At 47.5% G+C, this 25767-nt stretch overlaps 1 protein-coding gene across 4 annotated transcripts in view; it reads right to left on the reverse strand.

The window, feature by feature from the left end:
* PHACTR4 (phosphatase and actin regulator 4) overlaps positions 1–23463 on the reverse strand; it is a 40386-nt gene extending 16923 nt beyond the window's left edge. For 2 of the 4 annotated variants that reach the window (XM_066204593.1, XM_066204590.1), the window contains exon 1: positions 5611–5783. In XM_066204593.1, the coding sequence (XP_066060690.1) occupies positions 5611–5656 (46 nt within the window). In that variant the 5' untranslated portion in view covers positions 5657–5783. Of the gene's footprint in view, positions 1–5610; positions 5784–21146; positions 21473–23416 lie in introns of those variants that run through there. The other 2 variants (XM_066204591.1, XM_066204592.1) reach the window with 2 other exon arrangements.
* Between the last annotated feature and the right edge of the window lie 2304 nt (positions 23464–25767).

Genomic DNA, 25767 nt, shown 5'->3' on the forward strand with positions numbered 1-25767 from the left:
ACCCAAGAGGAATTGTCTGCATGTTTAGAGGCACTTTCTTCAGAGACCAGAGCATTAGCCCTGGAGTTGTACATGCAATTTTAACAAGCAGTATTCACTGTGCTCAACAGAGCATTCCCAAACTTCACCAGGCAGGCGTGAGCGCTTGCCAAGCACAGGCTGTAGACGGAATTTGAAGCCCAAGTGTCATCAAAGGCATTTCCCTCACCTTTTCAAGGAGAACAGTGCTGAAGGCAGCACTACCAAGCTTGCCTTATATCTGCCTCTTCCCTGAGTTGCTCTGAGGAATGTCACTTATGTGCCGCCTACCACCCAAGATGTCAGAGTGCTGCACTAAGTGAAGTAAGTTATTAAAAGAAAACTCAACCATCAGGTCCAGGGATTAATTAAGAGCCCTCGGCAGCCTGGAATGTCTCCATTTCCAGTTAGGAGGAGAACGACAAGCATTTCTCTGCCACAGTCCCCTCTGAACAGCCAGGGAGGAGCACAGGACATGAAAGGATGAGCCAAAACTGCAGGAGACACACGGTACCTCAAAGGAGGAGTAGCTAAGAGCAGAGAGGGTGGGGAGAACCCACATGTGACTACTCCTGGCAGAGCCTCTTCCCGCAGCTCCTGCAGCCCAGGTCCGGCTGTCAAAGCAAATACCTTCCCAGGGTGGAGTTTCACTGCCAGAACTGCAACCACCCAGACGAACACAGGAGGTTTCACAAGACCTTCACATCAAGAGAAAATCACTTGGTCCTGCTTCTCTGCCTCACTGCTCCCTCGGTGGTGCTACAACTGCTTGTAGGCTCCTGCTGAGAGTCAGGTGTCGTCCAACACAGAAACCCTTGGTTTTGTTGGTTTATAATCAGTTCCATGCCCAAGAACAGCCAGGCAATAGGGAGAGACAGGCACACTAGAACACAGAACTGTCCAAATAATTTCCACTACCCTTTTGCTCTGTGTAGAATAAAACTTAACATGTTTCTAAACATTCCAAGACCATTCCAGCCCACAGCCCACAGTGAAGCTAGGGAAGCAATTCCTTGGCTAATCCCCACTGGGATTTGTTCTGTCCTGTTGTGCAAATGACAGGAGAGCCTGTCCTAGCCTTCCACAGCACTCTTCCTTTTCCCATCCCCAATTACCACAAAGACATAGATATTTAAAGCAGTCTGTTGTAAAGCAATTATGACACTGAGGACTAACAAGCCAGGGTGGATCAGTAGCTGTAGGTGAGATATACAGATCTGCATTCAAATAACCTTATTGTTCAGTGATTGTTCATATTAGTGCTCACACTCCCTCCAAAATGGACCTTCCCTTCCATTCACAGCCCATTTCCAGCTCAAATCTCCATGAAATGGTGCAGAGAGGACATCTCTTCCCTGTGAAAGCAGAGAATCCACTTGGCTGAGGCTGTGCCTCCTGTTCTGCTCTACAAGGTACAGGAGGGTCCTTAAGCTGCTTTGCAATGCAAGGGGGAAACCCTTCCTTATCAGAGTCAAGCACTGGGAAACCGGGAAGGAACCACAGCACAGTGCTAGGGGAACGAAATCAGGCAGAGAAAGAGGACCCGGACTTCGAGGGAAGGGTGGGAAGCATCAGGAATCTGACGCCTTCACCCGACCCGGTGCAGCAGCAAGGCTGTGTCCGAGAGACTAGCCTCACCCTCACCATGATGCCAGGCTGGAAAACCCATTTTAAATACATAGAAAAGTTTAAATGAGGTCACACAGCTCCAGGTGAAGCCAGCAGAGTCCTCATGAGAAGGTCAAGAGATTCCCAGCTGGCGGGTCCCTAAAGTAACCCCACGCTGAAGCAGGGCCTTGTTTAGCCCTTCTGGAAGTAGCAATCCACGCTTTGGAAAAGTGACCCTGGAGCTGAGAGAGCCCCACAGAGCCCACCCTGACAGCTGGATGCTGTGCTTAATGTTCCAACACAGCCCTGGTTGAGGAAAAACCAAGAATAAATATGTGCTGCAACTTCAGCACGTTGCCTGATGCTCCCAGGGGAGGTGGCCTGGAACACTTGGAGCTCAGAATCCAGCTGGTCCAGGGACAGCATGATGCCCCAGCTGCTTTCCAGCCAGAGCCTCCTGCCATTTCAGATCCGCTCTCCCAAACACTTAAGCTGTTCTGATCTCATTCTATCCAAACAAGCAGGTGAATTTGAGCTGTTTAAAACAGCAGATTTGTGTTAACCCAAAATGTTTAGACTGAAATAATCCAGGGAAATGTCACAAAATTGGCACAACCTGAACACACAAGAAGGCAGGAAGCTCCAGCAGTGCCAAGCAGGTTGGGATGCAATTCCCTATCGGTCTGCCTGGCCAGCTGGTCCTTTCAACCCTCCCCTGCAGACATGTTTTAGCTCAAGTCTTCAGTTAAATTCAGTTAAATTTCAAGTAGAAAAAAAGCTCTTTTTCCACTGCATCTTGTGGTGTTGAGTGACCCCAGTCTTTTTTTTTTTTTTTCTTTGAACAGAGAAACCATTTCAGTGGAAGGAGCCAGAGACCCAGAGTTGTCTCTCACACCCTCATCAAGTGGCTGTGGCGATGTGTCACCTGTTCCCAAAGGTCCTGTCAGGCTTGGGGTTGCCATTCCATTGAACAGAGTGAAGCTTTCACTTCCACCACTGCTCTCAGTGTGTCAATCTGGCACAGCCAGGATGCATGGGGTCAATAAAAAACCCCACACGTAGTCACACCATGGCCACGCACACAGGACACCCCAGCTGGCCTTTAGGAACCCCACCTATAAAAGTCATGGTTTAATGATCACACCATGGGCTGGGGAAGAAAATCCACCATGTTAATCCCCATCTTCAGGGGTCAAGCCCCAAAATACCCTTTTGTAGAGCCGAGCACTGACAGCCTGGAAGCAGGCACAACAGGAACTTCAGGGCCCAACAGGAATAACTAAAAAGCATTCCTTCCTTTAAGGATCATTTCTCACACCAAGATACCTGCAGCAGTTACATGCAATAGAGGCAGCTCTGATGCACAGTCTTAAAGAATTAATCCCAACCTGGATCTAGTGCAGGACATTCCAGAATTAAGCCTGGTGAGTTTTTAAACTGTTTTAATTCCGGCCACACATCCTCAAAAGTCACCCTGGCTATGGAGAAATTTTGCTTTTAAGCTAAAAATCACTGCAGACCACTGCAGATCCAAGTCTCAGATCACAACAAAGCAAGGCTGAAGGCTGTGAAGAAATCAAAGGATTGCATCTCAGATGATGACAGTTAGTAATATCCTGAATATACCGGGGAGAAAAACTATTGATTTTTAGTGTTCATGAGGAAAACGGAACCATCCTTTAAAGATGCAGAGTCAGTGAGCCCCAGGACAGGACTGCAGAACGGAGCTGTTGGAAAAGGTTGAGAACAAGCTGCTTTTCTCCCCCAAACATTTCTGCAGACATACAAAGGCTGGTGAAGCAGTCTAACTAAGAGAAACCAGGTATCACCCTCCCTGCACTACCATGGGCTCTTTGCCCCAGTCCTTTTCTGAGATGTAAAGACCTAGTAAATTCTACCTTCATTAAGAGACATCCTCATGAAGAAACATCCTTATTTTGATGTGTAAACAGACTTGCACAGTGTCTAAATCATGAGCTTGGGCCAGATTCTTTCCATCCACAAACCAGAGTTCACCCAGAACCTGATCCATCTCCTCTTGTAGGAATTATTACGGGATTTCCACAAATCCCAGGAGTTTCTGTTCATAAGGAGCTTGCTGGGCATTTCTGTCTTTGGGCAAATGAGGTATTTCAGTGCCACAGCAGCAACTCTGCTTAATCACCTTTATTTCCTTCCCTAAGGAACACACCTCTCTGAAGTTCTGCCATTGAGCAAGCCCACAAGGTGCAACGGGAAGTTTTGCAGGGAATGTGGCTGCTCATTACACACCTCAGGTAGCTGGAACACAGCAGTCCCTACGGCTCCAGCGGGACTACCGCAGCCCAGAGCCAGCGCCAAGGCACTGCCACAAGCCTCCTTGCGGCCACCACAGTGTGGGTGCACAGGCTGGAGAGCAATGAAACTTGCTCCTTTCCCACCCTGCTGCGTCCAGCAGAGCAGACAAGAATCCCAGAAGCTCCCAAGCAAACAGCAGCAACTCAAACAGCAAACACTCTTTGAGGGAAATGCTGTTAAAAGTATCAAAAAAGCTATTTGGGTAAATGTTTCTAAGCTTACCTAAAACAGCTTTAAAAACTTCATGGATGTCTTCCTGAATCATCCAGGGAAGACGTGAATCCTGACCTTAAAGGAGTACTAAAGGCTGTGGTCACAAAACAGCCTCAAACAGTCCCAGTCCTCGGCTTCCCTGTGTTTTGTATGTTCCTAATCACCATAATCTTCACAGGACTGTCCTTAACAGCATCCTGCCACAGTTAATGCAAGAACCATCTCTTCAAGTTCCAGATTTAATCAGCAGGAACTGTGAGAGCTGTGCCGTGAAAAAAGACTTCAGAGAGCAAATGAGCAGTTGAGGAAATACCAGGTCTGCTGGCCCCAGTCTCCAGAAAGCACAATATCATTACACCAAGCCCACTCCCCTGGAAATTACCACTGTTCTTGGTGTTTGAGGAAAGAGAGAGAGCCCAAGACTGACCAGGTCGGCTTCTAACAGTGAATAAATCCACGCAGAAGATGCTGGTAATCTCCTCAGTACAAAGATAACTGAAGTTTTACTTCTCCCTTCCACTCTATCACTTTATTTTTAGCAACTCTTGAACAAGACTAGCTGGAGTCACCTCGTGGTGGTGGTGGGGAAGAGAATCACTGGCTTCATCTGAGCCCTAGAAATGCTTGATAGGGTCAACGTTGTAGAAGTGAAAAATAATGAAAATAATAGTCTGTATCTTGAGGATGCTCTTTGTCTGCCAATGTCAATTTCTTCTCTAAAAATTATAAAATTCCACTTTACAGATGAGGGTGAACAACTGAGTCTAGCAAGTGGGAATCAGAGAAAGGCAACAGAGGGATGTGGAAAGTCTCCTCATAGCCCATGCCTACCTAGTCCCAGTGCTGAGAACAGCACCCATGACAGACCTGGAGTAACACTGACGCCCACACAGTGCTCAGGAAGTGGGGCTGCTCCTAGAGCTTAACACAGTTGTGTTTTCTCCAGCCTGTTACTGAGATACCTCACAGTGGAGAGGGAAAACAAGCAGGGAGATTATTGCCAAGCCCTTCTCCCCCCGAAGCTGCTATAGCTGCCCCAAAAGCTGGGTGACATCAATCACAAGGAGGCAATTCTTGGTGGCTTTGGTCCAGGCTCACTCTCAGGGCTGACTCCCGCCCCACACAGATGAACTTTCCCACTGTCCAAGTTCTTTGCAAAGGTAGTATCCCTGAATCCATGCCAGCCAAAGGCTGTCCCTTAAAACAGCAGCTTGGAGCCTATCTGAAGATCAGAGACCATGCTGCACAGTGATTACATGTGAAGTAAGTAAGAGGAAGGAAGGAAATGGAGTTATTTCTCTTGTTTCTCTCCCCAGCTGGGCGCAGGTTACACAAGTTCCACATTCCACTCCTCCCAACTCCTCCGTTTCACCTGCAATGCTGCCTTGCTGCAGCCCCACAGCTCCCTCGTCTCCCCTGCCCTCCATTACTCACCAAAAGCACCTGGATGTACCGGTCTCGAGACGTGCGGCTGCCCCATGAGATTCCGTTCAGAGCAGCTCTCCGGGAAGAGACGGGAGGGGAAAAGAGGAAAACTCTATGCTGAGAACACTTCAGCCCTTTAAAATGATAAATCCACACTTCAGATGAGGAAAGAGCCTGGCGAGGGAAGCGGCCGCTAGATCTCAGGCCACGGCTCTGGTGTCCGATGGTCCGGCACAGGTCCTGCTCTCCCTGTCCCCCATGGCTGGGCACTTGATTCTCATAAATAGGTGTCCGTGCCAGCTCCCTTCACACAGGAATGCCTGTCATTCCAGAGCCGAGCTGGCTAGGGCCGAAGCTCAGGAAGGGGAGGAGACAGCCAGCCACGATCCAGCCACTTAGCTGCACAATCCAAATTATCAACACCCCTCGCTCCTTCTTCACATCCAGTTTAGCAAGAAGAGGGAAAAGCTGGGCGTGAGGAGAAAGAGAGCGGAGTGTTTTTCTCAGGGATGTGCTTGGAGAATCCGTGCACGGCAACACACTCAGGGGTTTCACCTCCCAAAATGGGATAAGGAATTTACAGCCTACCTGTGCCAGCTGAACACAAGCTAAGGCAGTCAGGGATGAGACAGCTGCTCTCTAAGTGCTGTGCGAGCTGCATTACCCCCGAGCAAAGGGAATTTCAAAGACAGCCTGAATTGATATGCATCTAGCCAAATATATAATAAAAATACAATTTAATGCAATTCCCCTCTCCACTAAAGTTACCCGGAAGTGTGTCTTCTCACGTAATTTAAATTTAACAATGGAAAATTTAAATTTAACAAGGAAAGTAAAAGTTTAGTTCCTATTCATGTGTCACAGCTTGATGGTTAAGGTAACCAACATTCCCCTCAGCCATCTGCCTCACAATAAAAGATCTCCACAGTTTAAATATGTCCATTTGGATTCCTTAATTTATCACTACAATTTGGGTCAGGACTTCTCTGAACCTATGGCTCGTTTTGCCTGTACACCCAACAACAGAGGAGCAGGAAAATCTTTAAGCATCCAGAAGCTTAATCTTAGTTCAGAGAAAAAGGAAAAGCAATTTTCAAAAATATACAGGAATTTGCTGCAGCACAAAAAGGAAAAATCAGACCCCACGTGACACAAAGTTGGTTTTTCCCCAGTGTAGGAGAAGTTTTAAACAACAGGATCTGCTTCAGCACTTTGCGTCCCTGTCCTTGTTGGGCCAGCAAGAGGAGGACTTCAATATGACTGAATACTCTCTCAGGCAGCAATCCCAATAGGAAAATCTTTTCTTCTGGGAAACAACCAGATCCAAGATTGTCGATTTTGGTTGGTGCAGCTGGGAACAATCAATGCTGCACATTGCCCAGAGCAAATGCTGTGGGACTCCGTTCCCAGCCCCATGGATGGGGGGATGCAGAGCTACAAAAACATACCCCAAAACAGGGCAAGGGGTAGTTCTGAAATTCTTTAAAACCTCACCTGAGCCACGAACACACCACAAAGACCTTGGTGCTCTTGGCTCCCCCACTAACATACTAAATGTGCCATTGGGCAACTTGCAAATCCACTCCTCATCCAAAGCAGAGCTGTAGAAACACAGGAGAAAGGAGAACACTTGTGCACCTCCTCCACCTGCGTTGTGCTTGTCCTCCATCCCTGGTGCCAGGCATGTGACCCTCACCCCACAGACAGCTGGAGCAGGTGGAGGAGCAGGGGATGAGCAGAGCCAGGGAGGCGGACAGCAAATACCACTGTCCTCCCTTGAGCAGGGCACATGGACATTCTTGGAAGTGCTGCTCTTCTCCAACTCCCACCATGGACATCTCCACGCTTGGGCTCTCACTGTGGGCAATGAACATCCCGACTCCCAGGAATGCTCCACCTCACTGAAGATTTTTTGCTCTGAAGTAAAGAAAAAGCCATTTTTAAAGCCATCTATATTCGCTGCCATCTAGCAGAGACCCAAAAAGGTCAGAGATAAAGGCAGGAGGATTTCCCCAAGTCTGTAAATCAGCTGCCTAGCTTGGAAGGAGGTCTGGAAAAAACATCCTTGCATTGGGGAATGCTACAGAACACTGCCTCTAGACCTGCCTGGCCTCTAAAGAATTCAAGTCACTGCCTTTTATAAGGAATTTACTGTGAATTCAAAGTGCACAAAGCTCTGCTGCAAACAGATAACACGTAGTAAATTGTTAAAGCACAGCAGCACAATCATATCCCTGACCCTTTATTTCTAGATTAGTAAGACATGAAACATTACCTCAAATTTCAATAAAAAATATTTAAATAAACAGATGTAAATTCACAGCAGCTGCAGTCCAAGAGACGCACAACAGTTACTCAGGCTCTGGTGCTGCACAGGAATCCTCCAGGCTGTGAAATGAAGTCCTTTACATTTCTGTATCCTTCATCAGGCCTCAAAGACCATCACAGAGAATAACAAGGTTTGGCAATGGTTGTACCAGAAGCATTAATATTTCCTCCTGAAAGTCAGGACTGTGGTGCTCAAGGAGCAAAGCGATACAAATCTGTGTTTCAAACTGTAGCTGGCTCTGGACTTAAGCATCATTCAGGAATACCAGCCACAACTCTGTCTTCTTTTGGGGGAGAAAGCAGAACTCCACCAGAAAACAGCTGATAATATGCACAAAACAGCACAATTCCAAAAGCAACACCAGCATTTTTATTTTCAAGGGAACTCATGGCCAGAAAAACCCATCAATCCATCCTTCAGCTCCACCTCTGAAAGGAAAGGTGCAAATACTGTCCCAGAAAACAGAAAGCCAAAAAAGGCTCTTGCCTCAACTGCAGCCTGAGGTCAGAGCATGACAGCAGCTCCTAAGAAACCCTTTGCTTTCAGAGGGCTTTGTTTCACCACTGGGGGAAAAATACAGGACAAAACAACCTGCCCTTGTCCCACTGGACATCCAGGATAAAGGAAAACCCACATTTTAAGCAAGGCATATAATAAATAGCAAAAATTCCCATAATAATGAGAAAGGCCATCTAACTTTGCTGCACCGCAACCAGAAGAAACCAGAGCAACTGTTTTACTCCTCAGGGACAGGTGATGACTTTTTAAAGATAAAAAACCTGGAATAGCAAAGAGCTTCCTAAAGAAGAGCAAAATGGGAAACAGCTGATTGCCCCTTCAGCATTTCCTTTTAAAATATAGTAACAAAGAAACACCAGTTACATGAGATTTTTATGTGATTTAAGGAGAGGCAGATGGCTGAAATAAAAAAGACAGGCAGTAAACACTCAAACACGGGGTACATGGCCTTCTTCTGAAGTTTCATTCCTTCTCCACCCAGCCAAGTATCCCATTAAACCCCTGGCACTTCCATGTTAATAATCAGTTTATATACATTGCAAAAGGAACTCTTCTGGATTGTTTCACTTTAAAATCTAATGAAAGCCGTAAGGAGCCCAATATTAGGTCCTCTAATAAAGCCAGTGTTGTTCACATTTTGGTTCACACCGACGTGAAATGCTACATTCACCCGTGGTGACTCAGACATTTGTGTTCCATGATTCAGCCACAGGAACATTAAAAAGGACTCGGGCATTATCCCATCCCTGCTGATGGAGCTATTTAAAACCAGTGATACTGGGCGTTTTCCTTCAGAGACTCAGCAGGAGCTACAAGGCCTTTAAGGCTCTTTCACTGCGGGAGATGCACCCACTAAAATCCTCACACGGGGACCACCCCACCAGGAGGGCTGGCAGGAAGGAGAAAAAGTGGCAGCACCACGACACTGGATGTGCTTCATTGAATCATGGAACGGTTTGGGTTGGAAGGGACCTTAAAATCTATCTCATTTCACCCCCTGCCATGGGCAGGGACACCTTCCACCATATCAGGGGACTCCAAGCCCCATCCAACCTGGCCTGGAACGCCTCCAGAGAGAGGCAGCCACAGCTTCTCTGGGAAATCCATTCCACTCCCTCACCACTCTCACAGGGAAGAATTTCTCCCCGATATCCCATCTAACCCTGTTCTCAGTCAGCGTGAAGCCATTCCCCCTTGTCCTGTCACTCCAGGTCCTTGCAAATGGTCTGTCTCGACCTTTCCTGCGGGCTCCCTTCAGCTACTGAAAGGCCACAATTAGGTCACCCCAGAGCTCCCCTCCTCCAGGCTGAATAACCCCAGCTCCCTCAGCCTTTCCTCACAGGAGAGGTGCTCCAGCCCTCTAATCAGCTTGGTTTCACCATAGGTTTTGTTTTCAGCTTTGGAAGAACAAGAAAATGAAAAAACCTTGTATGTACAAATAACAGCTCTGGCTGCCTGGAGAGATGAACCTTTCTGGGCTGTGCTCTGACATGGAGCGTGCAGAGCCAGTAACGAGGGCAGCAGAGCAGGGGAACAGGCAGCAGACGCCAGAGTCACGCCGAACAAATGAACACAACGTGACGCTCTTCCTTTCTCCTCACACGGAATGAAAAGCCGGTGTGGAAGTAGAAAATGAGTTATTTATAAGGCAGCTGGCATCACATTGTTTGGGTCCTGCAGACTTTGATGGTTCAGATGAGACAAATGGGAGCTAACTGCTCCTACACCACATGACTTCCTTCATGCTTCCTGTGACATTTCCAAGAGGGAAACTCCTATTTCCCAGAGCATTTCAGTCCCTGTGTCCCCACCAGTTAGTCAGCACGGTGCTCCACCTCAGCCGAGGGCAGCAGGTCCAGCCTGTCAGGGACTTGATGCCACCACCCATGTGCTGGCAGCAGGGAAGGTGAGCATGCCACGTCCCACAGCAGACGCTGACCACCATGGAGCAGAGCCGGAGGAAGAGACTGCCGTGCCAAGGAGTTGATTGACAGCACTTCCAGCCCCACCTTTGGGAAGGTGAGGCCATGCTCCTGGAAAGCCCGGCGGTCACAGCAGGTGGCTGGGACAAGGAATCGCTTCATTGTCACAGGGAATGGGCTTAAAAAATTGTAAATTAAACTGGGCTTTGTGCCCAGAGGAGCTTAAGGCAAAAAAAAACCCCAGCCTTGTTTTCCAGGGGAAATACAATTTCCATTGAAGCAAGGTTTAGCCAGTACTGGAAAAGTCTCACCATCAATGCCTCCTCACCACTCCCAGCAATTACAGCACAGGTCAAGTATTTTCTTGTTTACTAGTGAAGGAATGCTGAGGAATGTCATCTTGACAAAATTAAAGATTCAGTCACATCTTGGCTAACTTGACTAACACTAATTTGATCACTATGGTGATTCATGGCTTTGCCATCTCGAGGCAAGGGAAACTCCAAAGCTGATGAACAACTTTTTGGAGTACCTTGAAGCAGCATTAAAAGAAAGTCTGGTCAGAAGCCAAAGGATGCACACATACAGGACACATTCCAGCAAAGCATCAGGCATTAGCAAAGCATCAGTGTATTCCCAACAGGGAAGCATTAAGAGGCAGGATGCCCATCTGCCACTTCCAGCTACGTTATTAGGAACGCGTTAAGCAAAAACATGGAGAAGAAAATGACATTAATTATTGTATTGTTTAGAGAAGAAACAGGAATGGCATTTAGCTTAACTCTTGTTTAACCCTTTCCTGCAGCGAAAACTCAAGATACTCAGAGAAAAATGTATAAACTGACATCACCTGAGGCTCCCCACTTCAAAACATAGGGATGAAGGAAATCAAAATATATTCCCCTCCTTCCAAAGCACTGCCCAGCAGGAGCTTTTATGGCTGGCCCAACACAGCACACGGTGCTTTTTCCCAAGCGAGTGGCTGCAGCACAGTCACATCCATCGCAAACAGCCTTACAGGACAAACCTAACTTGTAAGACTTTACAGCTTTGTGCAGACATTATACAACATAAACACATCCTCCAGCAAAGTACATCTATGCCACTTATAAAACCAACGGGACAAACTCTGTTAAGCACAACACTGGAAACTGCAAGCTAACAGCAGGAATATCAGGAAATATGAAACCTCTACACTCAGATTAAATTGCAATTAACCCTAAGAGGTAGGCCTATATTTAAGTCTAAGATAGTCTTCAGTGTACTGGTCAAGGTCCACAAACTCATGATCCCAAATTTCTCTTTCTTCCTCTAATCCTTCAAGATGTCAAACTTCAGCTGCAAGCCTCTCTGCCCACACAGTAACTGAAAATAAGGGCAGCAAGATTTTTCTGTAAAAGTTGTTCCCTCTTTTAAACGTTCCACAAAATCTCAGTAAATGCATTCGCTCTTCACACCCAAAGCTGAAACTGCAGCAAAAACACCTTTGCTCTGCCAACCCAACGGGCTTGCAGCAGCCACACCACACCAATAATCCAAATTATCCTTCAACACCTGCAGCTCTCCAGTCTGAAGTTACATTTTTTCCAAATTACTGTACGAGCTGGGCAGTGCCAGGGCATCCTACCACCCCTCACTCCCCTGGCTCTGCTCGGGGAGACTTACAAAAGCGCCTTGGTTTAGTTTTTGGGGAACACCCAATTTCCCCACCACACCTGCTCTGTTTTAATTATTGACTAGGCGAGGAGCTCCTGATTAAAATGCAAGGCAAGTCTGGCACACAACCTCAGCTTCTGATCATCTCCCGCAGATACAGTTGGAAGAGAAACCCAAATTCCCTGCCACAGTTCAGAAATTAAAAGAAAGGGTGGATCAGTTTCATTTGGGGCACTTAAATTCAGCAAGGAAAATACTTTCTGTACCCTTGCAACTGAAAACCCTCATAAAATTTGAAATTTTAAACCACAGCCTTAGGTTCACACACAGAGAGAAGGTTTGAAAGCTTCCTTTCAATAGTAGTGTGTTTTTACAAGCCATTTCTGCCAGAGTAAATCTAACAGGTAATTACAGGTCTGACCTCCTTCTATTGCACAAATATGCCTTTGGAAACAATGTGGATAAATATTTGCCCAATACAAGCAGACAACTCCAAGAGGAACCATTCCAGTTTATCAACTCTGTGATTCATGTTGATACAAGCTTTATTCTCTATTTAAGGAACGAGATAACACTTTAGGAAGTGCATCTGCCCAAATTACGTTTCATAGATCTATCATGGGCCACCCTAAACAGTGGCATGACCAGACCTTAGGTCACACCCAGACAAGAGCCATCGGCAAGACACGGAGTCAGCTCCGAATACTGACTCTTGCTCAACCACCAAGGTATCTCTGAGGAGCAGCGAGGCTGAAGATGGAAACATGACGAGTAAAACATTGCTGCGAATGTGAACAAAGCAGTGCTGGGGTTGTGCTCTGTAAAATCCCCTTCTTCCCCTTTGGAACTGTGGAGAGAATTATGGAGGCCCAAAGGAGCTGAAACCAAAATGAGAGCACTCCACCTGCCCCCTTAGGCTTATCCTAAAATCCCAATCCTAGATTTCTGTTTTCTGCCAGTACCAAGAGAACTTGGGGAAACAAGGTGGTAGCACGCATAGGCACCAAGAGCCATCCAGGAAGAAGGCACAAAAACCAGACAGGATGATTGTTTCCCAAACCCTACAGACCTTGGGTCCCCCAAACCAAACACTGTTTACTTATCACATTGACTCACATGAGTGCAGGGACAATGCCATGGGAATTGTTTACAGTGTCAAGGTCATTTCATATAATTAAAGGAAATGTCAAGAGATGAGATAACACCAACAGTTCTGAAGGTACAGCTAATCCTAACCTTGTAGGAAACTGTTTCTCCCTGAGTTGCTGCCCCTCTTACAGAAACAACCCTTCACACATTCCCAGATTCCTCATTTCACCTCATCCCCTTCATCCTTGAGTAGCATCAAGACTCAGGTTCAAGGGTTTTCAGCTTGCAGGAAGAATGAGCAAGATCTATCTACAAGAAATTCAAAGAGAATTCACTAAGAAAACCAGTGGAAAATATTTCAATTAACTGATTTATCAAGGGTCTGTGCCTCCTCTATCAGACCACGTTCCAGGAATGAAAGGTGGCTCCAGTAAGAGTATTCCTGAAGAGCAGTTATAGCAAGGATACCTTAGAGCAAGTGTGTGCTTCACAAAATTATGGTGTATAAACACAAATATTAAACTGTTTTTCTGTGCACTTTGGGTTTGAAATTAGGAACTTTTTCTTGCGCTGAATTGCCATCTCAAAAAGCTTGTGGAAGATGCTGACTCCTTTGCTGTGAGAATTATCCCCTGAGGTCCCTCGAATTACAGGCCAGTGTGATGCCATCTAAATCTGTCACCTTATCAACAGCAGGGCTGGCTGACCTCTGGGCACTTAAACTGGTCCAGAATTCCAGGTGGCCCTTGGCTATACCAGCCCCCACATCCCCTGGGTACCTTCTTTGAGACAGCCCAGACACTTTGTCATTAGCAACCCTGAAGCCTGTTTCTGGAGTAAATGAGCTCCTTGGATCTTCCAAAACAATTTTCACCTTCCTCAGGGGAACAGAAAAGAATAAAAATAAAACCTTGCCAAAAAATCTGCAGCTCTTAACAAGATCAGCCAAGAACGAACGAACAAACGAACGAACGAAAGAGATAATCAAAGCTTGGAAACAAAAAGCTGGTTGATCCTTTAATAACAGAACTTTCCTGTATTTATGGAAATTTCTGGTTTGGCACAAAAACATCTGCTCATTTAGTGGGTGTTATCACTTCCATACTCTGGTGATGCTGAAACCAAGAGGCCTGGTTTAGTGGTAAATGACCAGAGAAAAACATTTTCCATGACTTTGAAAGCCAAATTCTACTTCTCACTGGGGTGTAGGGCTTCACCTCTCCCCTGCATGTGGTCATCTCGAGTCACTGTGTTGTGTGCTGCTGCAACCACTGTTGCAGCTTGACTTGGCAATGACAACACCAACACCAGCTCATTCACACCCTGCATGGAAGTCAGGCCAGTACAGCCTGGAGGTCTGTGCCCAAGAGGAAAACAACCCCATCTGTAATGATAACAGCCAGTGACTGAACATGCACTATGGCTCTTCTGTCCTCCTTACAGGATCATTTTGGTTCCTGGGTTTTCCTGACAATGGTTACCTTGCAATTTATCCAACTGCTGAAAACCAAGCTCGAGATAATCCCTTTTAAGCACTCCACCAGTTACTTGTGTTTAGAACAATCACCACGGGCTATCATGGATGCAAAATGTGATTTTCAAGCCAGAACTAATTATTCTCTGCTAATATGATGGTCCAGAATAGTCTCCATCACAGAATGGCATCATCTCACTCAATGGCAGGTCCTTGATGCTAGGAAGGTGACTCAGGGAAGCCTCCTTTTAAACTTGTCCTTGTTCTTCAGTTCTTTTCCTAAACATCTACTTAGGGATGGACTTAAAGGATCCTTCCTGTGGAGGAGTGAATGGCTTCAGGAGGCAATAGGGCTCATTGTCAAACTCATTTAAAAAAAAATAACCCAGCACTGCTGCAACACACTGTGCCAGATATCACCTCCCAACATTAACTCTAGGAAGTCTGATGAATTCTTTATCCTGAAAAGGAACTTAAGAAAATGCCCTGAACAGGGCAAGGGTGCCAGACTGACTCACATAATCCCACTAGAGTTATCCAGAGCACTCAGTTTGCTCAGTATCTGAGAGATAACAGGATTAACTTCATGTTTGACATCATTTCAGCCTAATAATTGTGGAATCACGCCTACAGCCCTAATGTCATTGATTCAGCAGGGGATTCCCACCACCCTCCCGCAAGTCCCAGCCTTGAAAGCCCCTTCATTAGCCTCAGCATCTTAAGTTAATTACTTGGAGAGATTTTCTTTTCCTCTCCCAAAACAAAATGTAACTTAACCCCTGCAACCTACAATGCTTGGGCAGAACAAACTCCTGCTTTCTCCGCAGGAAGGGACCCTGTTTACTTTCCTAACCACCACTTTAGTTTCCAAGATTTAAAGTTAAGACCGAAGAGCTGGAGGGGTGGAGGGCAGGTTTTTCATCATTTTGGTTGAATTTCAAATAGAAACATAACAAAGGCTGGTTATAGTAGTCTCAAAGATCCAGGTTCAGCCCCAGATCCCCACTTAACTCTGCCTTCCTGGGGAGAGGGGGTTGATCTGCTCTCTAAGAGCAGAGCTACGGCCAGGGTGGATCACCACAGAGCCTCCAGGAGTGATTCCCCTTGCCAAGCCATGACTTGCTGCTCACCTCGCCTTGGAAACGGGTCCCTTAGTGCAGTGAGGCTGGGGAAGGAAAGGGAAAGAACACAAAACAAACAGTACACAGAGCTGCTTCAGACTGTGCAGGGGAAGAGAGCACAGGAACCGGGACACGTTTTTATAGGGGATTTTTCATGGAGTGCAGAACACTATCAAATTCTACCTTTCAAGTGCAGCAGGAGGCTGTGCTATACCAGCCAGGCCAGCGTTGCTACGCTGGCACTAAGCCCAACATGGTGCCAAATCAGACTCCACCGCACTGCCTATGAAAGTCCATGTCCACAGCCACTGCACGGCTGCACCGCCATGGCTTGTCTCTTTTACCGCCCTCCCCCCCCAAAAAAGGGAGGGGAGGGGACGGGGGAAATCTCCTACAGAAATGCAATTCACAAAACTCCAGAATCAAACTCCTCTCGTTGCACCCCCTCGCCGCGGCGCACTAGACCAGGCCGGTGCGAGCCCTGTTCAGCCTGGCCTCGAACTCTCGCAGGACGGGGCAGCCTCCCCGGGCACCGCGTGCCAGGGCCCCCCAGGCTCACCGGGAAGGGAGGACGCCCCGGCGGCCGCAACGCGCCCGCATCCATCCCCGCCCTCGGCCGGCGGCCCGGCCCCGCCGCGCCCCGCGCGCCCCCTGCCGGCCACAGCGGGCGCGGCGCTGCCCGGGCCGCGCCCCGCGCTCGGAGGGGCTGCAGCGCGCACAGGGACGGGAAAACGCCACCAAAAGACCCGGGGAAGGGTCTGGAGCGCCAGGAGCGGCTCAGGGAGCCTGGAGAAATGGACGCTCGGGGGGACCCTCTCGCTCTCTCCAGCTTCCCGACAGGAGAGCGCAGCCAGGTGGGGGTCGGGCTCTGCTCTCAAGAAACGGGGGGGAACAGGAGGGAACGGTGTCAAGGTGTGCCAGAGAAGGTTTAGATTGGACTTTGGGGAAAACTCTTCATCAAAGGGTTGTCAGTCCCTGGCACAGGCCGCCCGGGGCAGTGGCGGAGTCCCCATCCCCGCAGGGATTTAAAAGCCATGTGGATGTGGCATTTGAGGACAAGGGTCAGTCGTGGCCCTGGCAGTGCTGGGGGAACGGCTGGACTTGAGGATCACGGCAGGCTTTTCCGACCTGAAGGACTCTGTGATTCTATGGTAACAAAATTACACAGCTGAGTTTCACCAATGCACAAAACTCTGCCTTACACAGCCTTAAGACTAGCTCTAACAGGCACCATGATCCACGGCATCTGCAAAGCTCAGGTCAGAATCTTTACAGCCTGAGCAAGCTCAGGCCGAACAGATCTCTCTACGTGAAATTTAGCAACTCCTATGAACGTTATTCTTCATGTGCCAGGGAATACAAATTTATCATGATCCAGACAGTAAATCCTTTTAAAATCTTAAAATCTCTGCTTCACAAAACGCAACAAACCCAGGCTGGGTTGAAGAGCCATGTTCTCCCCAAGCAAGTCACGGTTATCCACTCATTCCACATAGCTGGATGGGTCCAACCTGTAAAAAAGCCACCTCGTATCTCTGGTTTCTTGTTTGTTTCAGGAGACAAAAGACACCTTCAGCAATCAGAGCCGGGGCTCCTTTCCAAGACAAAGGAGAACCAAGCAGATAAAGTGGTGATGTCAGCAGTGACAACATCCAAACGATCACACTGGGACTGCACCTCAGGACCAGCCTCAGGGCCTGGGAGTAGCTTTGTCCAGCCAACAGCTCAGCTGACAGTATTTACAGCTCACAAAGGCAGCCAGATAATGAGAACATTCCGTATTTTGTTTTTGAAAAGCCAGGTTTGCCACTCAGCCTGGACACATTGCTCCTGTGTGAAGAAACAGTAATAACAAAAATCACATTTATACTAAACCTGCTCTTCTCTGGTTTCAGGCAGGCTCCTCTTCTACTTCCAACCCCAATAAAATCAGCTACTAAAATCCCTGGACAGAATTTACAGGCAATGTTCCAGGAGCAAGGTGAATTTAAGGTCCAACAAGTTAAAAAAGAAAACTAGAAACTCTGGAAACCTACCGCCCTCCTCCATGCCCTACTTACTGAGCCACAGGAACTCCACACTCACTGTTTCGCAGCAGGTCACCCTGAATTACCCAGAGGACTGACTGCATGTCCTACAAGGTCTTATCTTTTTCACACAAGGAATAAGATTGTTCAATTCTGTCTCGAAGCACTTCAGCAAACGACATATCTCACTCATCAGCCTTTGTCACTATGTTGCTCCAACCAGCCTGGAGGCCGAAGCATCTCCATCGCAGCACATCCACAGCTGAGCCAGAAAACCACAAACCCAGCAGAATTAACCTCTGCTTTCCCCCAGTCAGAGATACGGGTACAAACTACAAGACCACTTAGCACAACAGCTTCGAAGTCACTCAAAATGGGGTGTCGTGGAATTACAAGGTCTCTGGCAGGTCAGCATTTGGCTTGTAGCTCAGGAGGAAAAGGCACCGAGAGTTCAGACACCTCCTCAAGTCGTTCAGGGTGGAATTATTGGGTATTGATTTTCAGAAACGCCACGCTAACTAGGTGGATGGGTCAGCTGAACCACTTGCAAATACAGCAGGCAGAAAAACAGCACCGACATGCCATCAAGTGTCCCAAGCACCCTGACAGCCCTCAGTACGTTAATTACACTAAGAACTAGAACAAATTCAAGAACAAAACGCTGTCAGGATAATGTCCCAAGGTATTTTGCTAACCCCTCAAGTGCACGCGACTTATTTACAGTAATGCTTTCAGGTAGGTGAGGAAATGCTCTATGCTGCAGCTTGTTTAAAAGTCAAATGTTTTCCACAGAGATCAGTTCCAACCCCTGGTAACCCGCCTAAGGAACAGCAGGAATTTGCCTTCCTCTGCTTGCAAGTTAGCACATATCAGGTATAATTAAGGATTTGATCTCAGGCACTTTGGCCTCTTTGCTTCTTCTGCTGTATCACAAAGAGCTGTGTTACTGCCGCATCTGAGTGGAATCACAGCTTCTGTGTGTTCCTGGAAGTAAAACCCATTCTTTTTTTCTGGAACAGACATTAAGAAGAGATTTCCATTGGCTACTTAGCAGCGACTGTTCTCCAGCAGACCTGAGTTTGTGACAGCAAAACTCCCAACCCTGCAATGCTCTGACTGCATGTCCTGCAAGGACATCGAACCCAGCACACACTGCTGGCACTGCCTGCCACCTCCATCAGCCTGGCCTAAACTGAGACCTTAGGGCCCCTTCCTGTGCCTAAAGGGGCTCCAAGAGAGCTGGAGAGGGACTGGGGACAAGAGCCTGGAGTGCCAGGCCAAGGGGGAATGGCTTCCTGCTATCAGAAGGGAGGGACAGATGGGATATTGAGAAGGAATTCTTGCCTGGGAGGGTGGGGAGGCCTGGCACCGGCTGCTCAGAGAAGCTGTGGCTGCCCCATCCCTGCAAGTGCTCAAGGCCAGGTTTGACGGGCCATGAAGGAACCTGGTCTAGTGGAAGGTGTGTGCCCATGGCCCTCCCAACCCAAACCATTCAATGGTTCTATAATGGTTCCCATAACGGTTTAGAATCTCTGAGCACCTGAAGGTATAGCTCTGATTTTTGGGGATAAAGATGGGAATCAAGCAGTCAGCCATGCATCATCCTGCTGAGAAAAAGCATCAGAGCTGGTGAGGTAAGAACCAAATATTCACATTTTCAGCCCTTTCCTCTACTCAGACTATATCGGGAGTCCAAGTCTCCAGAAGCAGCAGATTCATATCACACTGGCTTCTTTCTGAGGCATGTAACCCACAAGTCAGCTTAGATGCTAAAACAAATTACTTCTTTGTTTGCACAAAGGTGAAGGACTTGAAGAGTATTTCCTATTTTTAGGAGGAATAGAATTGGGAAAAAAGTAGCACAGCAGGAGATAAAGAGGATGAAAGTCAAAGAGGATGGAAGTCAGCATGGAATAAAGCAGTAACTGCAGAAGGTTCGTAAAGCATCCATAAACTTAGCATTTCAGGAGCTTTCTAAATAAACAGCTTTGGGTAACAGCCTGTGTGTGCAAAGGCTACTTCACTGATTTCCTCAAATGTTTCACAGTTGTCCCACAGAAATTTAGACCTTTTAGGGACCTTAAGGTTCATATCTGAATACCTGCGGAGGAGGTGTGTAAGCATAGGCAGAAATGTCAACAGAGTGCAAAGTACAGGAGGTCAAAGGACCCAACAGCAAACACTTTCCATGGAATGGCATTCCATGCTCCCTCTGAACTTGTTCATTAATGATTGCTCATTACTGGGCAGGTCTCCTCCCACCTTAGGTCGATCCAACATGGCAGCAGAGATTTCAAGGAACCATGGGCATAAGGTAAAACTTGCCCTGCCAAGCACAAAGATTCCACTTCATTATTTTGCTTTTTAGATCTCCCAGACTTACAGACAGATGAAATACTAGAAAGAACACAATCCCTTGACAAAGAAAAAGCTCCAAACCTAGCTCAGATCATGGTAAGGTGAGTGAGTGGTCTTTGGGAGGTGGCCTGGGTAGCGACAGCACAGGCAGTAGATGAACAGTAAAAACAGGCTCCAAAAACAGAGTGTAATTCTTCACCTGCACCACAAGAAGGATCTGAAGAAGGGAAAGATACTCCAGAGATACTTCCCTTGAACAGATCACTTGTGTAGGTGGGACCTTGAGGAAGCTTGGCCTGGCAGCATGTGTGAATTTAGATTTCATTTATTCCCCTCCCCAATCTCCATCCTCCCACCAGCACCACCGGCTTCTCCAGGGCAGCACTGTCCCTCCAGCAGGGACCACGTGGGGCTGACGCCACTGCAGCACCAGCACCACCTTCCTCTCCTCTGCACAGAATAGTGCAGATTCCCCCACTTCAGAACCTCCTCGACACTGCAACCTCAGCGGTCTGCACATTCCTAAAGCAAATGCCAGTGACACAGGCACAGCCTACAGGGAAGATACTCAGTTTTCAGCCCAGCATTAGTAACAAACAAAGATATGTGGGGCTGCCCTGCCTACAACACGCCCCCTCCCCCCTCCAAATTTACTGCAGAGAACTGATGTAAAATCAGAGAATCCCAGAATAGTTTGGGTTGGAAGAGACCTCAAAGCTATCCAATTCCATCACATGCCATGGGCAGGGACACCTTCCACTAGACCAGGTTGCTCCAAGCCCCATCCAAACTGGCCTGAAATACTTCCAGGGACAGGGCAGCCACAGCTTCTCTGGGAAATCCATTCCAGTCTGTCACCACCCTCATAGGGAAGTATTTCTTCCTAATATCCAATGCAAACCCACCCTCCTTCAGTTTAAGGCCACATGTGGCAACTTAACCTACAGTCACTTACTCAGGGCCACGTCCCAAAGTTTGCTAGGAGTTTCTGTGTATTCTTCTCTATACTTAACTCAAGGCAGGGTTGTGAGCAAATTTTAAGCTGCATACCTGTTCTAGAATACCATGTATGGACAGCTCTGAAACTTCACTGCAGCTGCCTGGAGACCTGGCTTCCACTCGTCCTCAGAGATGAGCATGAATTAAAATCTGAAGACAACAGCAAATTTCATTTTTAATTAGCCAGGGCAGTCAGCCAAGGAAGGCTCCCCCACCCTCCCATGGCTGATGAAGCCTGACAGCTCAAAAGGATTTACGCTTCCCTGTGCATTCCCAGTGGCCATTCCAAGCACACCAGCTCAAACAAGTGCCAGCCATGCAGCATTGTGAGTGCAGTTAATATCCAACCAGCGAAGGACAGCAATGCATCCAGAGCACCAGGCTTGAAGGGAACAAAGGGCACGGACTTGGACTTCAGCTCAGCTCTATCTTACCTCATCTCCGGGATCAACCCAGTAGTCGTGAGCTTAGCAGCACTTGGAGAACGAATATCCGTAAGAGCAAAGGAATTTTAAGGCAGTTATAATAAAAGATCCATCTGTATACTCTGTCTTTAATACAGGGCTCTTGTCTCCCAGCACTAAGGAGGTAGCACGAAAAGCTTCATGACCAGCCATGGGGGGTGTCTGTGCATGCAAAAATCCAGTACAGATACTCCATCCAAAACTGGCACCACTCAAGTTGTTCAGAGGGAAAGGGGAAGGAACTTTACTTAAGGTGGCAAAATGCAAAGAGAATATATGGCTCTTCACATCCCAGGCCACCAGCATTCATCAAAACAGGGACTCTCAGAAACCTCAAAAGGCTCCAGCTCTGTGTCTCACTGATCTACCCAAAAAATGGGGTTCAACTGCATGTGAAAAGGGACGCAAAGCTTTGTGAGGTGGCTGGTGGCAGACCCAGCACAGGCTGAATCCTGGTGAATGAGGAGAGCTCACCAATCACAGAATGGCTGCGGATGGGAGGAAGGTTGAATATCTTGTTCCACCCCCTGCTGTGGGCAGGGACACCTTCCACTAGACCACGTTGCTCAGAGCCTCATCCAACCTGGCCTTGGCGATGCTCAAAGCCACTCATAATTCAAGTTCTAGAGACTGAAACATGGCCCTGCTCTGCTGTGCTCTGGCCCAGGGCTGACTAGGAGCTGCCACCTCCACAGGAACTGCTCCAGCCTCAGCTGCCAGTGCCACACTCACTTCACCTTCCACCTCCTCCACAATTCATCATTTGTAATTAGTTTGCCACAACCAAATCACAAGGGAAAGCAATCACCACAGATTAAACGTGCACCTTACAGCCTGCCAAAGAGGGGGCACAGCAGCTCTTGCCACCAGGACTACAAGCACATTATACTTTCACGCAGGAGCTCTTGGCTTGCAGACGATCCAACCAGGCCACTGCGCTCTGTATGAAGCCAAAAACTGGCCTTCATCTGCCTCACCAAGCACACTGCCCTGCTGACAAGTACAACCATTCCCAAAGTTTTCAGGATGACATCACCTGACTGCATATACCAACCTAGAAACATTATTTATGAGTTAGAAGTCACCAGCTACAGTATCACAGTCCAGAAGATGTGAGGTCAATATGCTGCATGGATACTGGTTTCCCACGGTGCAGGCAAGAGCTTTCATGCAAATCTCATGTCAATGGCAGGGAAAAAATGGGCATTTAACTCCTTTCTTGTGGTCATTTTAGACAAACAGATGGAAGAGCTCTTCAAGGCAATCTCAAAGCCAAAAATTTGTGAGTTTTAGTTATAACCACATCCTTGCATCAGTTAAACCTACCAGCAATGAATTTGCTGCCTTCAGGGCAAGCACTACACATTGCCTAAAGCAGGAGATTAAAATTTTAATTTAAAAAAAATTAAAAAATTTAAAAATCCTGTATCTTCTGCAACACAGAGCAGCCTAAAGGAATAAATACAGAACAACAGGAACAACCAGGAGCTGATCTTCCTTTATGCCTTGCCACGTGCTTTGCTCAAACCAGCTCATTGCTTCTGGCCTCTTCCCTATAAAGAAAGGGGATGTTAATTGTTTTCAAGAACTTGGGACAGCTGAGAGACCAGTATTCCAGGTTTCACAGATGGGATATTCCAAAAAAGATCTCCTGCATTACAGAGCTCCAGTCAGATCTGGTCCACACCACAGTACAAGTGCAGCTGACGCATCTGCCAAACTACGTGGTTTTCTAATCACCTTCTACACTTGAAATGAAGACACCAAGTTTAAAGTAATCAGGTTCTTTATGACACTTAACCAAGGAGGACAGATCAGATCCATAATCTGTGGCAAGACATCCAAGACCATACTCACCGGCGGTCTCTTCCATTTCTCCTGTATACTAGTGCCCGGAGAAATTCCTACAAAAACAGGAAACAAAGTCAACACACAAATTAAAATTCCAAGTGTGGAGAAAGCTCAGATTTAGTTTTGTTTCTCTATCAAGTCTATACAGCCTACATAAAACCAGTGTGGAGGGAACCTAGAGCAGAAATCCTGCCCCAAACTAGAAAGAGTGTGACACTGTTACCCTCTTTGAAGACATCAGAAACTTCTAATCACACACATGCCGCAACGGAAAGAAAAGAGAAACAAAATTAAGGTGCCATAACTACAAAGCAGCAATATTTGTTCCCAGGGAAAACATTCCACTACTGCCTCTTCAGGAAGGGATGTGCCTGCTGTAGAAGGGAACAGCCTACTGCTTATCTAGCAAAGGCAGCACAGCACGTGCACAGGAAGCATTTCAGATGTCACACAGCATCAAGGCACTTCTGAACATACTAGGGGGGGGAGACAAAAACAAGGAACCAGGATTTCAGTAGAAAAGCCAGTTTTTCTCTGGAGAAAGTTCTGAAATTAGGTGAGAGGGGAACTAAGTTTGGGGAAATCATGATGTGTCTTGATTCTGACAGATTCTGCAGCACAGTGAAAACAGGCTCCGTATTTTAGAAAACGGGAGGTTCTGTCCTCAAAATCTTGCAGTTCAAACTTAGACAACCACAACTGGACATGTCAGCAGGAACAGCATGGGGTGAATGGGGAAGAACTACAAAATAAGGTTGTTCCAGCGCTGAGGAGTCAAAGCCAGACTTTATCCATAGCCCACTTCAGCCTAACCTTTCCCCCACGAAGCCCAGGCCAACTCATCACCTTTGCTCCCAGCAGCGAAGTATTGTTTGGCTTTAGTCTAACATCACATCAGCTGGTCATCTTCATGTGACAACTTGCTGACTGTGCAGCATGTGCTCAGCCTGTTCAAGAGCACTGGAGCATCCCGGGGCTGCAGTGTCAGCGGAGACAACCACAACACACCATCCAGGGAGGCTCTGCCAGTGGGGCTTTTCAGCTTTGCTTGGCTCAGCTGCGTGAGGGAAATGCCTCTTTGGATCCGACAACCGTGCTCCAGGCTACTTCTCTCTAATTCCATCGCAGTGATGCTCTTGGAATGGGGCAGGGAGAACTCCTCAACAGAGCCATTAAACCCTCAAAACATAATTGGCGATCACAGCTTTAAACAGCTTTGAAAAGAGGACAAGTATCTGCACAGGATTCTGAGCAGCTAATGCATGGATCAAGAACATCAGAAGGTTCTGGTTTTAGAGGCAGACACCCACAAGTTGCTTAGGAAACACCCTCAGAATCCCTACAGCCTAATCCATTAACTCTTAAAATACAGCTTTCACACACATTTGGATGCATGGTTTGGTGCATCCCCCACATGCTGCATGAAGGACACCATTTGCAGGAACAGGAATGAATGAGCTACAGAATCATTTAGGCTGGAAAAGCCCTCTAAGATGATTGAGTCCAACCACTGACCCACCACTGCCAAGATGACCACTAACCCATGTCCCTAATTGCCACACCCACATGTTTTGGAACGCTTCCAGGAATGGTGACTCCAACACCGCTCTGAGCAGCCTGTCCCACAGCTTGACAACCCTTTTGGTGAAGAAATTTTCCCTGATATCCAACCCAAAACTCCCTGGCACAACTTGAGACTGTTTCCTCTTGTCCTGTCCCTTACTCCCTGGGAGCAGAGCCTGACCCTCATCTGGTCCAATCTTGTGCCAGGGAATGCTCCCCCACTGAAGGCAGAAGAGCCACCATCCCTGACTGTCCTTTCAAGCAAGCCCTTCTGGGAAAGGAAAGCAGAAGGGAAACTGAAACCGCCACCTCAAAGTCTATTTGAACCTCAGCACAAATGGCAGCAATGCGCCCACTCCCCCAGAGCCACCAGGGAGCTGGGTTTCATTTGCCTTTCAAGGGCATTCCTGCACAGGCTGTGCTGAGCTCTGCATACTACAAGGGGCACATTTGTGCCTGGAATACTAATCCTGGCAGCCCATCACTGCTGGACACTCACTGTGCACACCAGAGACATCTGTCGCTGCCTGACGGCACAGCTGGAACCACCTCCCGCTGGGAGGATCTTTCTGAGCAGAAGACCAAATCCACAATATCTGGTTATTAACAGAACATGCACAAAAGGCACACTGCAGAAAAAAAAGCGATGTCAGGGTAGTGGAAGAAGGAGCAAAGTCCGCACTGGCGCAGCACTGCCACAGGCTGCCAAAGCAGGAGCGCGCGGCTCCGCCGGCACTAAGGAACAGGCACTTCTCAGCAGAAATATGAAATAAGCCGTGCAGATCCTGCTGCCA

This window comes from Chamaea fasciata, unplaced genomic scaffold (genome assembly GCF_029207755.1).
Source record: "Chamaea fasciata isolate MVZ Bird 193981 ecotype frontalis unplaced genomic scaffold, bChaFas1.0.hap1 SCAF_26, whole genome shotgun sequence".
Lineage (NCBI taxonomy): Eukaryota > Metazoa > Chordata > Aves > Passeriformes > Sylviidae > Chamaea > Chamaea fasciata.